The following is a 13,600-nucleotide window of genomic DNA, read 5'->3' as shown; positions in this document are numbered from 1 at the left end:
TCTGAGTCTCGCAGCTTCTTTACAATGACTATCCAATATAGAAAACATTAAGTATTAAACCAACACTCTTTTCTCCATGATACCCTCTGGCATCCTCATGTGCAGACTCACAGCACTGCGTCCTAAAAGTATTAACTTATATGTTCTGCTTTTCTCATAGAAATAGCCATTTCATTTCCTTAGCTGCAATTCCACCTTTCTAGCATCTAGATGTTACTAGGTTAAAAAAAACCCAAGCCAAACAAAACACAAAACCCAAACCTGTGTCACTGAGGTGATTCATTCTACAATTGCAGATGTATTGTTTGTGGCTCGCATTCCAGCAAGCCTGTAAACAGAAATAAACTTTGATAAATCAATTGAATAGGCAGGTGAAATGGGCCATAATGAGCATTGATTACATGCTTACATTCTGTTTATAGTGATATTTGATGTCTCTCTGTCCAATAAAGCTTATTTATGGCCACAGTGCCGAGTCATGTGATTGAGATGAGACTGCTTTATGGAATGGTTTTGTCCTGATGTGATTACCTTTCAATGGCTGCAACCGGTGGTTTTTAACAGCAGTAAAGTTGTACCAGAGTTTGGCAACTCTTAAATGTTACAGAAAGTGCATGTCTATAAATATACACAGAGAAACAAACCCACTTCTACAAATTGAAAATACTTGAAAACAAACTTTGCAAACATTTGGCTGAAACTGCAGCTTAGCAATTACCTACTAAGTTATGTGGAATTTAGAGTGCTTTTTAATTCTACTTTCAAAGTCTCTTCTGACCTAATGCAACTAATCCTTTTTTTTTTCAGAAATGCTAATGGAGAATTTGTTTCTCTGGTTTCAATGGAATCTGATGTCATATTGCATTTTCAGGGGAAAAAAAAAGAGTCAAACGTTGTCATATTTACTGCTCTTCGTTTGGTAGCGATAAAGAAATTGAATTGAATCTATTGTTGCGCGTTTATGTATATTTAAACCAGTTAAAATCTGTTTTTCAGATTTTCCAGATTGCATATGTCATTGTGAAAGCAGCTAACTCACCTCGACCGGGCAATTGGATATTGGAGCGTTCGCTGGATGGAGTAGAGTATCAGCCGTGGCAGTATTACGCAATCACAGACAGCGAGTGCCTGACACGCTACAACATTCATCCCCGCCCTGGAACTCCATCCTATATAAAAGATGATGAAGTCATATGCACTTCCTATTATTCCAAAATCCATCCTCTGGAGAATGGAGAGGTAAGATCAGAGGTTATTCCATGCACCTGATGAAAGAAAACCCAACAAAACCAACCCTCTACTGAAGTAGCAAATGTCTGCACAGAGAGTGTTTTGATATGCTTGAAAAAATTGGAGAAGGGGGGACCTTATCACCATCTAAAGTTACCTGAAAGGAGGTTGTAGACGGATGGGTTTTGGTCTCTTTGCCCAAGTGACAGGTGATAGGATGAGGAGGAATGGGCTCCAGCTGCACCAGGACAGGTTCAGATTGGACATTAGGAAAAAAATATTCAGTGAAAGGGTTATCAGGCATTGGAACAGGCTGCCCAGGGAGGTGGTTGAGTCACTGACCCTGGATGTATCTAAAAAACAGGTAGTTGAGGGTGCTCAGGGATATGGTTTAGTAGGGGACAGGTATGTTTGTACTCAGTGATCTCAAAGGTCTTTTCCAACCTGGTGATTCTGTGATCCTGTTAAAAGGGCGAGGTAGTCTATTTGTAATTTTGAAAAACTCATATTACATTGTTCTATATAAATGCATGTAAGGTGGACTCTAATGAGCACATGCCACAAAGTAAACCAATAGGTAAAAGACTAGTTAGACAGAAGTAGCCTCTAGGATTTTCCAACAACCTTAGGTCCTTGAAATATGTTTCCGTGTCACTCATGAATAAAGGTGACAGTAGTGGAAAAAATCACAGACCCAGTGAAGTCATCAAGACTTTTCTTTGAGTCACATTTTCAGTCTTGTATAAGCTAGGATGTTAAATGGTAATGATTTTACTTAGAGTTTAATTTATTGCATTTAAGAGCTTGTAACTGACCCTCTGTCCCTGCATATGCCCATTCATTATTCTCCTGTCAGAGACCTCTGCTGTTTCATCATGAGTCCAGGCACCTGAATCATGGACCAGACATTTGTTTTAACTGAGGGCATAGAAAAGATGGGGTGGAGGTGAGAATGAAGATCTGTGATTGAAAGAACAAGGCAAATGTAACAAAATACAGTATTTTCAGCCACTTAAAAATGAAGAGAGGGAAGGTCATGTGCACCAATTCCCACAACTGTTAAATTTTTGTCACAGATTTTTTTCAAACACTTGCTTTGCACACAACTTGGTAATTCAAGGAAATAACATGACTGGAATATGCACTTTATCTGAAGTATTTATTTATTTACAGATCCCTTTCATGTCTAATGATGCTCTGTAAAATTTTATCCTCAATATTTATCTTTCTGTTATTATTTTCTGTTCTACCTTTTAAACAGCTTATTTCCCTATAAAGAGGTACAAACTTTCCTTTTTTTTTTTAATTTGACATGCCAAGCAACATTCACACATGCAATTGTTCATACAGAAATAGGAAAATGCAGCTTTCAATGAAAATATCCTGCTGATACACTTTAAAGAGACATGTGCTTAGATCGAAAGGAATCTCATATGAGGTATCAGATAGGAAATCAGTTGCACATCTAGGAAAAATCACTGCAACTGCTTTGTGTTTGTAGTTGTTTGTCTTGTCCTTTGAATGGGTATTTTCTTGTGAAATCGTTCAGGAGCAGAGGAAGTGATATGAAAGGAAATAGGGCACACATAGGTGCTGTATTTTCGGAATGTGTCCAACTGGGTGCTTTTTGAGAGGTGAACAGAGTATCAGCTAGCAGTTTGTCACTTGCAAAGAAATCTTAGGCAGTTTCTTTGGGAATAACATATCTGCACTGAAAATATAAGGCCAAAGAAATTATTCCAATTACTAATTTAATTTACCATGTTCAATTTCTTTGATTAGCTAATTCTCTTGCAGAGAGATATTGATTCCAGCAGTCTGCTGCCCTCTTGGTTAAGCTAGTGCCTCTCTGTGCTCTTCATTGGCTGAGTTAAACAGCAAAGGGCTTTTATTCAGCATGCTGCTATGTATCTGCAACTGAAACATTGGCAGAAGTCCTCCTGAACTGAGTGGAACTTGATTCTGATCATAAGTGTGCAGTGAGTAATCTTTAACTTGGCCTGCTGTGCTGTATTTGCTGTTCTGTCCTGAACCCAGAAAATGACCAGCATCTGATCAACAGTTGCTTTAAATGGGAAGAAGGCTTTGAAGGGGGGAATGTATCCGTTCCTTTCCACTTGGGAAAGGGGAATTGTTAGATACAGGCATTCTCTGTGAAAGGCATGGGATTTAAGCCACCCTAGATTAAATTTACCTAACACAGGTAGTTATTAATCTGAGATATGGTGCCAACAGAGAGAGAGAACATCTTGAAATCAAAAGCCTAAAGCTTAACTTTTATAGTGACTGGAAGAGAATCATTCCACTTGAATTAATCAGCTTATGTTTTTAAGAATACTCTTTTTATAAGGAAAAGACTAGTTTCATCTGTCTGAGTAGATACAGACTGCATTATCAAACACGTGGCATTAACACAGAATTAATCCACGTTAATTCTTTTTCATGTTTCATCAGATGTCTAACATGAAAAATAATGCAGTTCATGCCAGTATCAGATTTACTTGCCATTGCATGGTAGGTGGCATTTGCCTGTCTTTCAGTGGTACTTCTGTGATCGTTCAGTTGTTTCAGGCTAGGACTTTTGTGCTGTGCATCAGGTACTACAGACATTTTACAAGACTGACAGAGTTATAAAATGTACATTAAGTTTTCTTTGCTTCAAAAACCATGAGCAATTTAGGCACATAATTCTGGTGTACACTGGGGAAACTTGGTTAAGTGCAGAAGGAGCAGGCTGGTTGCAAAGTCAACAAATCAGTTGCAAAGCCAAATCTGTATCTGTAGTGGTATCTTAAGTTAAAACTACTTAGCTTGGAAAAAGCAGAATATGTTCTTGTCATGTATACTTTCAGCGAACATTTTAGTCAGTGACTTGATTAATTAGAGTATTTCCAGAAGTGTTAACTGTAAGCCAAATATTTTAGGCATTTCAATAGTGTTGCTATTTACACCAGAGGCACTCTCTTGGCCGATTGCAGAATTAAAACAAACAACAACTAGAACAGCAACATCAAAAAGCCAACAACAACAAAAACCCCTCAGGTGATTTATCCTCAGGTCAATGTAACTAGCACAAGTTCACTCAGTCAAATGGGAATAAACCATTTTTAGACCAAGAGCTCTTCCCATAAAGTAATCCTTTTAATTAATGTCGTGAATTAATGGAAAACTGCACAATGACAGATTCAGGAAGAAATTCTTCAGCAAGGAATTTTCTTTAAAAGTGTAGGCTTGAGTGCATAAAGATTGTTAGCATCCCAGTTTCCATACTGCCTAAGATCAACGATACGTGGAATAATCATAGGGAGACAGAGTATCTCCGTGTCACACCGGTAAAGGCAGTCTTTTAGCTGTATGCTTCTGATGTGCCATCAATAAATGTAAATGCTAAAGTTTCCCAAAAGGGTATTTCAGAATGAAAAGGTAAGGTCCAGTGTTTCAGTGTCCTCAAGCCAGAAAAAAACCTTAAAGGGATCAGCTCTATTAATGAGTTACTCATTAGCTTGCTATTGATGTTTCTTGCTTTAATGGTAAGGTATTTGGCACTAAGGAGAGTTATTTATGTAAGGGTTAATACCTGTGGGATCAGGACGGTATTTTCAGGTGGAGAAGAATGCCCATTTTGTGACATTTTTGTCTTCATTTAAAGAGCATATCAGATTACTATTTCTTTTTATCTTTATTTCCACAGATGATGATTAGGTTGAGAACAAAATATTAGTGGGTTACCATGGTGATTTTTGTTTCATTTCCATGGCACAGGAAAGACTGATGTTTACATCTAGTTTGTACCTTCTTTTAATTGAAATATTACTTCTTTTTTAAGACGACAATTTGGCACAGCTTCTTTACCTTGATGACTAGGTAATGTAAGGCTCTGGACATAAACTTGCAATGTAATTTTTTTTTTTGTGAGATGTATGACAATCTCCTGTAGTAAAAACTTATCTAGTGTGTATGTTATTTGTATTTTGATACATGGGAATCTTCCCTCTTGTTTGCAGTTGTTTCAAAGCTGGACTCTCTGAGGACTTCAGGGGCACCAGTTGATCATTATAACATGTTAGGAAAATGTATATCTTTTCATAGAAAATAACATATTTTTCCAGACCTGTAGTTTGACAGTAAATAAAATAGGAGGTTACACTTGGAAAAAGCATTCTTTAGACACACATAGATTTAGAATACTTTTTATAAGCTAAAAGAAAATATTTAGGTCAAAAATAATGTTTTGTTGTTTCTTTAATGTAAAGTAATTATCAGTGTAAGCAGGGATTGAAGGTCAAGTCTAGCAAAGACAATGGGCAAAAGGTTTAGTCAGTCTGATAGGAAACTACTTGCTTTTACTAAAACATCAAGAAGGAAAAGCCCACATATTCTGGGAAACGCTGAGTTTCTGTACAATGAGGCTTTCTGAAAGTATGAAAAAGAGGAAGGGTATGAATTTAATTCCCACCTTATTAAATCTTAATTGGAATAGCCACTTGACTCCTTGGTCCATATTAGTGTCATCATGTAGGGGGGTTCTGGAAGAAAGTTTCTTTGCAGAAATCATAACCGTTATCCGAAAGGTGTGTGAAATTACATAGAGGACTGGCTCCCTCTTTGTGGGCAGAATCTGTCTTCAGAAGCTGATGTGGCTGTAGATGAGGAATATTTTTCCTTCAAAAGTGTTGTTCTTTGTGAGTGGGTGGGTGTAGCCACTGGAAAATATCGCAGGACACAGCAGTAACACTGGTATCTTTCAATCTCCATTTCTCATTGCCAGAATTATCAGATGCAAATTCTCTTGAAGTTCTTGCTCAGGGTAGTGTTGCTGTCTAATTTCTACTTCCTGGTTCTGTACTCTGCACTCGCCGTTAACCTTGCTGTAGAGGCCAGATGAATATACAGATATATACATACACACACTGCCCCCACACCAAACACACTTGTGCAATTGTGAGATTTTTGGTTTACATCACATTGTTTTGTTGAATTTCATATTTCATCATGGAATGAAACTGAGATGTAGATTAGCAGTATCAGGATGCTGTGAACATCACTCCCTGCTCATTGCTGCCGTAGTAATTTGGTATCACGAGAAGAAATCTGTAAATATATCTCCCACAAACTGTAACTACCTGATGAGGAAAGCCATATATTTATAATATATTTATAATGAGGCCATGGAGATGGGAAATGACAGGATTCAGTAAATGTTTCTCTTACTCAGTGCAAGGAAATAATCTTGTCCCACAGTTGTTAACACACCAAGATGCCAAAGCAGTGCATGAAGTGCTGGTATTTGAATAGACAGATGAGTACTTTGTGCTGGCTAAACCACTCGAACAGACCGTGTGGTACCGCACATGTCTGCATAAGTATCCTTAGTGTGATTCTGCTGCCAGAGAGATGCCAGGTATTAAATTGAGCTCTGTCTTCTCTATTTCTTCTGAAAGCATATGGTACTCATGTAGTATTTGTGCAGGCCTCTATGAGAGTTTAAGACTTAGGTGGCAGGAAACCTTAGCCGTGCTCTGTCTAAGAATTCAGCCCAGAGAAAGCTCACGTCTTTACAGTGGGAGGGTTATAGCTAACATATCTTAGCAAATATTCTGAGAGGGGATTTCAGGCAATGATTCTTGAGCAGGAGAGAATACTAGGTAGTAGACTAAATTCAGCTTCCTAATTTTATTTCTTTTAAACCTTATCTGGTGTTAAATGAAAATTATTTGGCAATATTGTCATAAAGACATTAACACTAATACATCACCCTTATGAAGGGTTTCTGTGGTGACTGTTGATCAGTAAATGGCATTGTAGTATTTCTATGTTCACAAAGGTAAAAATTAGACTGAAAGACTTTCCTGTCACTGTTGTGGTGGAAAGATGCTGCAATGAAGACGATGCTTCAGTGCTGCTCCTTCAGATGCTTGACCTCTTACTCCTCCTGTGATGGCAGCAATGTAAGTGTGAGGTCAACAAAATCAAATACTCTTTCTGTGGTAGTGAAGTCTGTATAAGCACATTTGTTTGTCTTTATTCTCCTTGGTCAAGTGGAAGCACAAAGAGTGTACTAAACTATAAAGAAGAGAAATAAACAGAAACAGGTTCCTTGATACTAATGTTGTGTTAGTTTGTTCACTTGCCATACCTCTTGAGCGCTGGTACTCTGCCCCTTTGCGCACGTGTCTCAGCTCGCTTGGAAACTCCTGCACCCCCCAGGAATCTGCTGTCTGCTGAGCTAGACTCAGGCCAAAGATGCCAGGAATATTGAACTCTGTCACTTCCTGTTGTTTTCTTGCTATTTTTCTCCTCTTCCTATCATAGTGCTTGTAGTACCTACTGTAGTCTTGTTGGTTAGAGAAAGAAGAGAAGAAAGGAGACTCGAAGTCTGTTCTCACTAGGACTCTAATCCTTTTTCACTTGGACTCTGAGACTGTCAATGTTAAGAGGACAGAGGGTCAGAATTTTTCGAACTACTCAAAACTGAAACATATTTGGGTGCAAACTGAAAATTCTGTGATTCCTTTTTTCCTGACAGTAGATGATACAGATGCTACGGTGCTGCTTAAAAAATTGTGTAGAAATTTGTGGCTTGGAGTATTGATACTGTTTATAGTTCCTATTTCTGATTGCATCCTCTCAGCACCTAACCTGCATTCAGCATCTTGAATTTATTGTGAAATTGTTTTCTAGAGTCTGAACTGTCAGTTCCCCTTAAGTAACAGTGATAAGTTTCTTTTCCATGAAAAGACATCTATCTGTACTGTAAAACATAATGCCAGTAATGCCTCTCTCCATGCCCTGAGCTACAATCACCCTCAGCTTTTCTCAAGACTGTGCTGAATTTTCATATATTCGATGTGCTTCTCTATAAATTTCCTTAGAGTATTTGTAGCTGTCGCATATGTTGCCTTTCACATGTATTTTGCACTTATGTTGCCATGCACTGGTATTTTGTTGATATATTCTCATTGCAGAAATGGGCAACACAAAAGGCTGGGTAACAATCTATTCTTAATGGATGAAACTGTTCACAAATTTCAACTGGTTCTACTTCCAGCATCACAGTGTAGAGCAAGGCAAAGACTGCTGAATGCAGTCAGAGTTAGAAATTCCAAAACAAGGTCCTGTGAACAAGCTTTTTTCAGCTTGAGGTCTGAACAGGGAGAATAACAATAAATTGAAATTATTCAAATTGGGTTTTTTTCTCAAAACACTAAAAGGGAAATTTTTGCTTTTTATTACTATGAGTTGTTCCATGTGATACCCACTGAAAGTATTTTATCTGGTTGGGGTTTTTTTTAAATGTAAAGGCAATGAAAACAAATTCCATGAAACTGAATGATGAACATGTGATAGTCTCTTGCCTAGAAAGAAATAGAGAGCTTCAGCTGGTAGAGATCTTATCAGGTACAGTCCTTGCATCCAAGAACATGTTGCACTGCTTCCCAAAATTTTAGCATGCTTTGAGTCAAACTATCTAGCCAGGTAGTGTAGCTTCATTTCATAAATATAAAGAGTAGTGTTTTATTTGGACTGAAATCTAAATGTCCCATCAGTTTAGGATCGTTGTCATCTTCTTGCTTTTCTGTCTGTCATGCATGCTTAATATTCTGTAGTGATTCATAATGGGGACAGCCAGTGGGGTCCTGAGATAAATGGTGCCTGTTATTAAAGATCTTTTCACTGAAGTCAATAGCCTTTGTATCGGGTCTTTTGTGAGGACCGTTTATCTAATTTAATTCAATGTTCCACCACTTAAACAGTCACTGATTCACACTCTGGATTGCAACATACTTTATTCTCCCTATTGGTCTTGGTTTATATTTTGTTTATTTTCTGTCCCACCCCCACCTTCTGGCTGCAGCAGCTTCAGGAAGTCTTATGGGCAAGCCATTTTATTTTTTTTTGTGTATAATTGGTCTCAGGAAATGACTGATACCTCCTCCCTGTGAGTCTCTTAGCATGACTTAGCCTAAAAAGTTACTCGTGTCTACCAAGAAGAAGAGAATATGGCTTTTCTTGACGAATTCTGTCACATAAGCTTTCAGCTTGTCTGAAATTTTCAGTTAGAACAACCATGAAAGAAACCTTTCACAAGAAGAAATAAAACAGATCTGAGGTTTGCACAAAAATCCAGGTCTAGTTAATTTTGTTGGTTTTGGGGAAAAAGAACAAACACATTTAACGAGTGACTGCCAAATAAGTGGATACATTTTATGTATTCCATGTACACAATGCTATATTTCCTCACTATTGCCTCACCAATAAAAAATTATTAACACTTCCCAATTTCCTAATAGACATTCATGGAATAAAAAGCAAATTATTTGACATATGTGCTCAATATCATAGGAGAATTTAATTGATTTCATTATGCATGATGAGAATAGGCTTCACAATTACTTATTCAAATCTTCTACAATTAATCTTGCAAGTCAGTAATTTTATAATTGCATTACAGCAATCTTCTGTGTTCGTTTTTGTCTGAGAAAAGAAAAACAGCAATATTTTTAAGTTTTTAGTTCTTACTGAACTTGAGCTTCTGATATTTAATATTATAGAAGAAAGAGTGTAATGTATTCCTAAATTATGCACTAAAGAGAAAGCAACTGTGGAATATAAGTAGTATAGCAGTCTCCCATTATTGTAAAACCAAGAGGAAGGATATTTACTCGTACATCTGTGTGGGCCAAATTGGAATGAAAATTTCTTTTGTGTAGTTAGTCAGACAGTCCACTTTTCTATCTTGGCATTCCTTCTGTCCCTGAGCACAAACTTATGTTGTAATTTCTACCATTTCTGGAAAAAAAAAAAACCTTACCCAGAAAATGATTAATCATGAATCATAAGACTTAAAAAGTAATAAAGTTCAATATATGAAGTACATACAATACAGAGCAATCTTTCAGTTTGAAGAGCCAAACTGATTAGATGATTTACCTTTTTTCTATAGAGTCCATCGTTTATTGATCTCAGTGCTTACTGAAAAGAGATTAGTGATGAGCATCTTTTTATAGATCTATGGTAGTTTTTCCAAATCATAAAAGGAGGACTCATGCCTGTAAATGTAGTTTATTACTTAACATACTCGTTTAGTGTTGCACAGGGAAATGGTATATACTTCAGTCTCGGTGTTTACTTGTAATGACCCAAACCTGTCTTCTTGTTGGGTCTGGTAGCTGATTTTTGGACAGTAGTAGATTTCATTCTGGCAGCAAAACAAGAACACTGGGTACTTGGTAACTTGAGGTTTTTTTTTCCTTTTCTGCATGATCAGAGGAACTGAAGATCCCTAGTGGGTGGCTGCTTTGAGGGTGAGGGAACTCATAATTGAAGATGTTACCCACACACACTGAAATACTTAATAGAAAATGTTGCTTAAAGGAAATACTACTTGTATTGCACCTTCCAGTAAGAGGTAAAACCACAAACATTTATTTACTTTGGGTGTCTGTTGCATTTTGTGTAGGGCTATTGTTCTGAGATGAGAAAAATACACCACAACTTTCTAAGGGGCTTTTTGGTTTTTTGTTGGGGGTTCCTTTTTGAGTAGATGTTTAAAGTCATAGACAATTACTGGTAGAAAGAATAGCTTAATTCTTGTTGTTAATGACTCTGGTGGCCAAAGGCATAGAAGGATTTACAGACTTGATAAGGATGATGAGCATCCGAGAGACAGAGGAAAAAACAGTCAAGATTTTAAGGTCATTTCAAACTGGGGATGGGAGAAATCTAGTGAGTGTCTAGTTCAAGATGAATCATTCTTTAATGTTCAAATAATAAAACTCTGTATTGTCAGAAAATAAATTTTTACATAGGTAGAATTTGTTAAAATCCAGGTGGGCTGCATGGAGGAGTAATTTTGATCAATAAAATGTCACTGAAGAAGGGACATATAGATTGGTCAGCCTGAGGCCAAATGTAGGTACACTTTCATGTCAGCACATAGGAATTTTATGTAAAAAGATCAAAACCCAGCAGCAGAGTTTACCTGGACATTTCAGTTTATATGGTAACTACCTGAGAAAATCCATAGAAGGAAAGTTAGTCAGGGAGGCACTGTAATACCAACATACAATTCTTTGATTGAGGTATAGGCTCTAGACCATCTGAATGTGGTGGGTTGACCTTGTCTGGATGCCTAGTGCCCACCAATGCTTTATCATTCATCTCCTCAGTAGGACAGGGAAGAGAGAAAAATAAGGTGGAAAAAACCTCTTGGGTCAATATAAAGGCAGCTTAATAAAGCTAATACAAAGGTCACATGTAGAACCAAAGGAAAAGCAAAGATTTATTCTCTACTTCCCATCAGCAGGCAACCTCCAGCTCCTTCCCAGCAAACAGGGCTTCGGTACATGTAGAGGTTGCTCCAGAAGACAAACATCATAAATAACAAATGCCCCCCTTCCTCCTCCTTTCTCTTAGCTTTTATTGCTGAGCAGATGTCTTAGGGCACAATACATCCCTTTGGTCAGTTGGGTTCAGCTTCCCCAGCTGTGTCCCCTCACAAGGTCTTGTCCACCCCCAGCCCACTGATGAAGTGGGGGATGTTAGAGGGACAGCCTTGATGCTCTGCTCAGCAATAGCTGAAACACCCCTGAGTTCTCAACACCTTGCTCCAACGCACAGCACTGCACTGTGAGGGCTGCTGTGGGGAAAACTAACACCATCTCAGCCAGAGATGCACAGAACGAAGTTGAATAAGCAGATAAATTTTATTAGCAAACAACTGGCTTTGAGAAAATTGGTATTTCATGCCTAAGTACAAGTAGGAAAAGTTAGGACTGCAGTACTACTTGCTCAAGGTGGTAAAACTCACTAAGGAGACTCTGAAGGCAAATATGAAGGCAAAAAATAAACACCATAGTGAAAAAGTAAACTGCAGTTAGCTTCCCATAGGCTGGCTGGCTGTTGTGGTGGAGTACAGGCTGATTTTTGAGTGCTCTTAAACTTTCTTGCAAGAAGCAGCCTGAACGGACAACTTACAATAAGGGAAGCAACTCAAAACACTGTGAGAAGAGTGCAAGTCAGGCTAGTTCAAAATACTGTTATTAAAGACTTTTCTGTAAAGTGGCAATAATATTTGCACTATTTGGTGTGCTCCTAAGAAAATTTGCAAAGACAGTCAGCTAGCTAAACTAAAGGTGGAAATATATATTTATATGTATTTTTTTATGTATGTAGAAGCTTATGCATGCTAATTATATATATAAAAAAGAGAATAAATCTTAGATTTTCCAAAGATGTAGCAGGATAAAATATCTGAGTAAGCAATAGGCTTTCAAAACCAAAAGAGATCATATAAAAGCATCTTGCCCAAGCAAGAAAAAATAAAACCCCAATAAGGCGAAAGAAAGAGGAAGAACCAAAATATTGCCTTTCCATACCAAGAAAGTGACTGTGCTGAAACCCTAAAAACCAGTATGAGAAGCTTTTTCAAGCACATCAGAATAATAAGGATGATAAGTAATTGAGATATAATAGAGGTGCCAAGGACATTAAGTCCGTAGCAGGTGAATTCTGTGGCTTGAGCTCCGTACAGAGGGATGTAAAGAAATGGCCACAGTAGAGTTTTTATTTGTTTTAGAAGAAGCTGGAGGCATTTCTGAAGGAAGAACAGTTTTCAAAGAGCAGTTTGTAAGACCTGTCAGACTTGCTCCCCAGCTTTTATTGCTGGGCACGATGTCCTGTGGTATGGGATGTTCCTTTGGTCAGGTGGGGCCAGCTGTCCCAGCTGCATCCCCTCCCAACAACTTCAGGACCCCCAGCCTCCGGGCTGGTTGGCTGGGCCAAGAAGCAGCAAAGGCCTTGGCTCTGTGTAACGAGAAGGTCCCTGTGTTACCAACACTTTTCAGCCCAAATCTGACACATAACCCCATATTAGCTACTGTTAAGAAAATTAGCACTATCCCAGCCAAACCCAGTACACTGGCTTACTCTACATGTCATATTATTGTGTATCGTGTGTTACCAATGACATCTGAAAAACATACAAAGATGAGACTTTGACAAAACCCTGACCAGTTTAAGTTTTGTAGACAAAGGAAGTACAATTTTTGTAACTTTCTAACAATTAATGGTAGGAGTAAAGATCAAAAAAGTTGCTTTCATGCACACAATTCTTCAATATCCTGTGTTTTACAGAAGACTTGGAATACCATTCCTGGCCTGGGCTGTTCATCCCGTGCTACTTAGAAATGGATATTATTCCTGACTTTTCTAATATTAGCCCCTGTAATTTATCTCCAAGTCTGAAAAGTTCAGAGTGGGAGAGGGATCAAAGTTTCATGTATTCTACATCTGAGTGTCCTGTTTGTTCTCTCTTTTTAAAGCATTGTAAATGGTTTTAAAAGCCCTGAGTGCTTAGCATTTAAAGCGA

At 37.9% G+C, this 13,600-nt stretch overlaps 1 protein-coding gene across 1 annotated transcript in view; it reads left to right on the top strand.

Moving 5' to 3' along the window:
• Window positions 1-13,600, top strand: part of LAMA2 (laminin subunit alpha 2) — a gene marked incomplete at its 5' end in the record, with an annotated part of 363,202 nt that overhangs the window by 113,970 nt on the left and 235,632 nt on the right. The window contains one exon of the mRNA XM_084261417.1: window positions 997-1,239. Coding sequence (XP_084117543.1) covers window positions 997-1,239 — 243 coding nt within the window. The remainder of the gene's footprint in view (window positions 1-996; window positions 1,240-13,600) is intronic.

The sequence above is a fragment of the Gallinula chloropus genome, assembly GCF_964237585.1.
Source record: "Gallinula chloropus genome assembly, chromosome: 3".
In the NCBI taxonomy this organism is placed as follows: Eukaryota; Metazoa; Chordata; class Aves; order Gruiformes; family Rallidae; genus Gallinula; species Gallinula chloropus.
The sequence above is the reverse complement of the archived record's forward strand: the minus strand, read 5'-3'. Positions and strand labels throughout refer to the sequence as shown.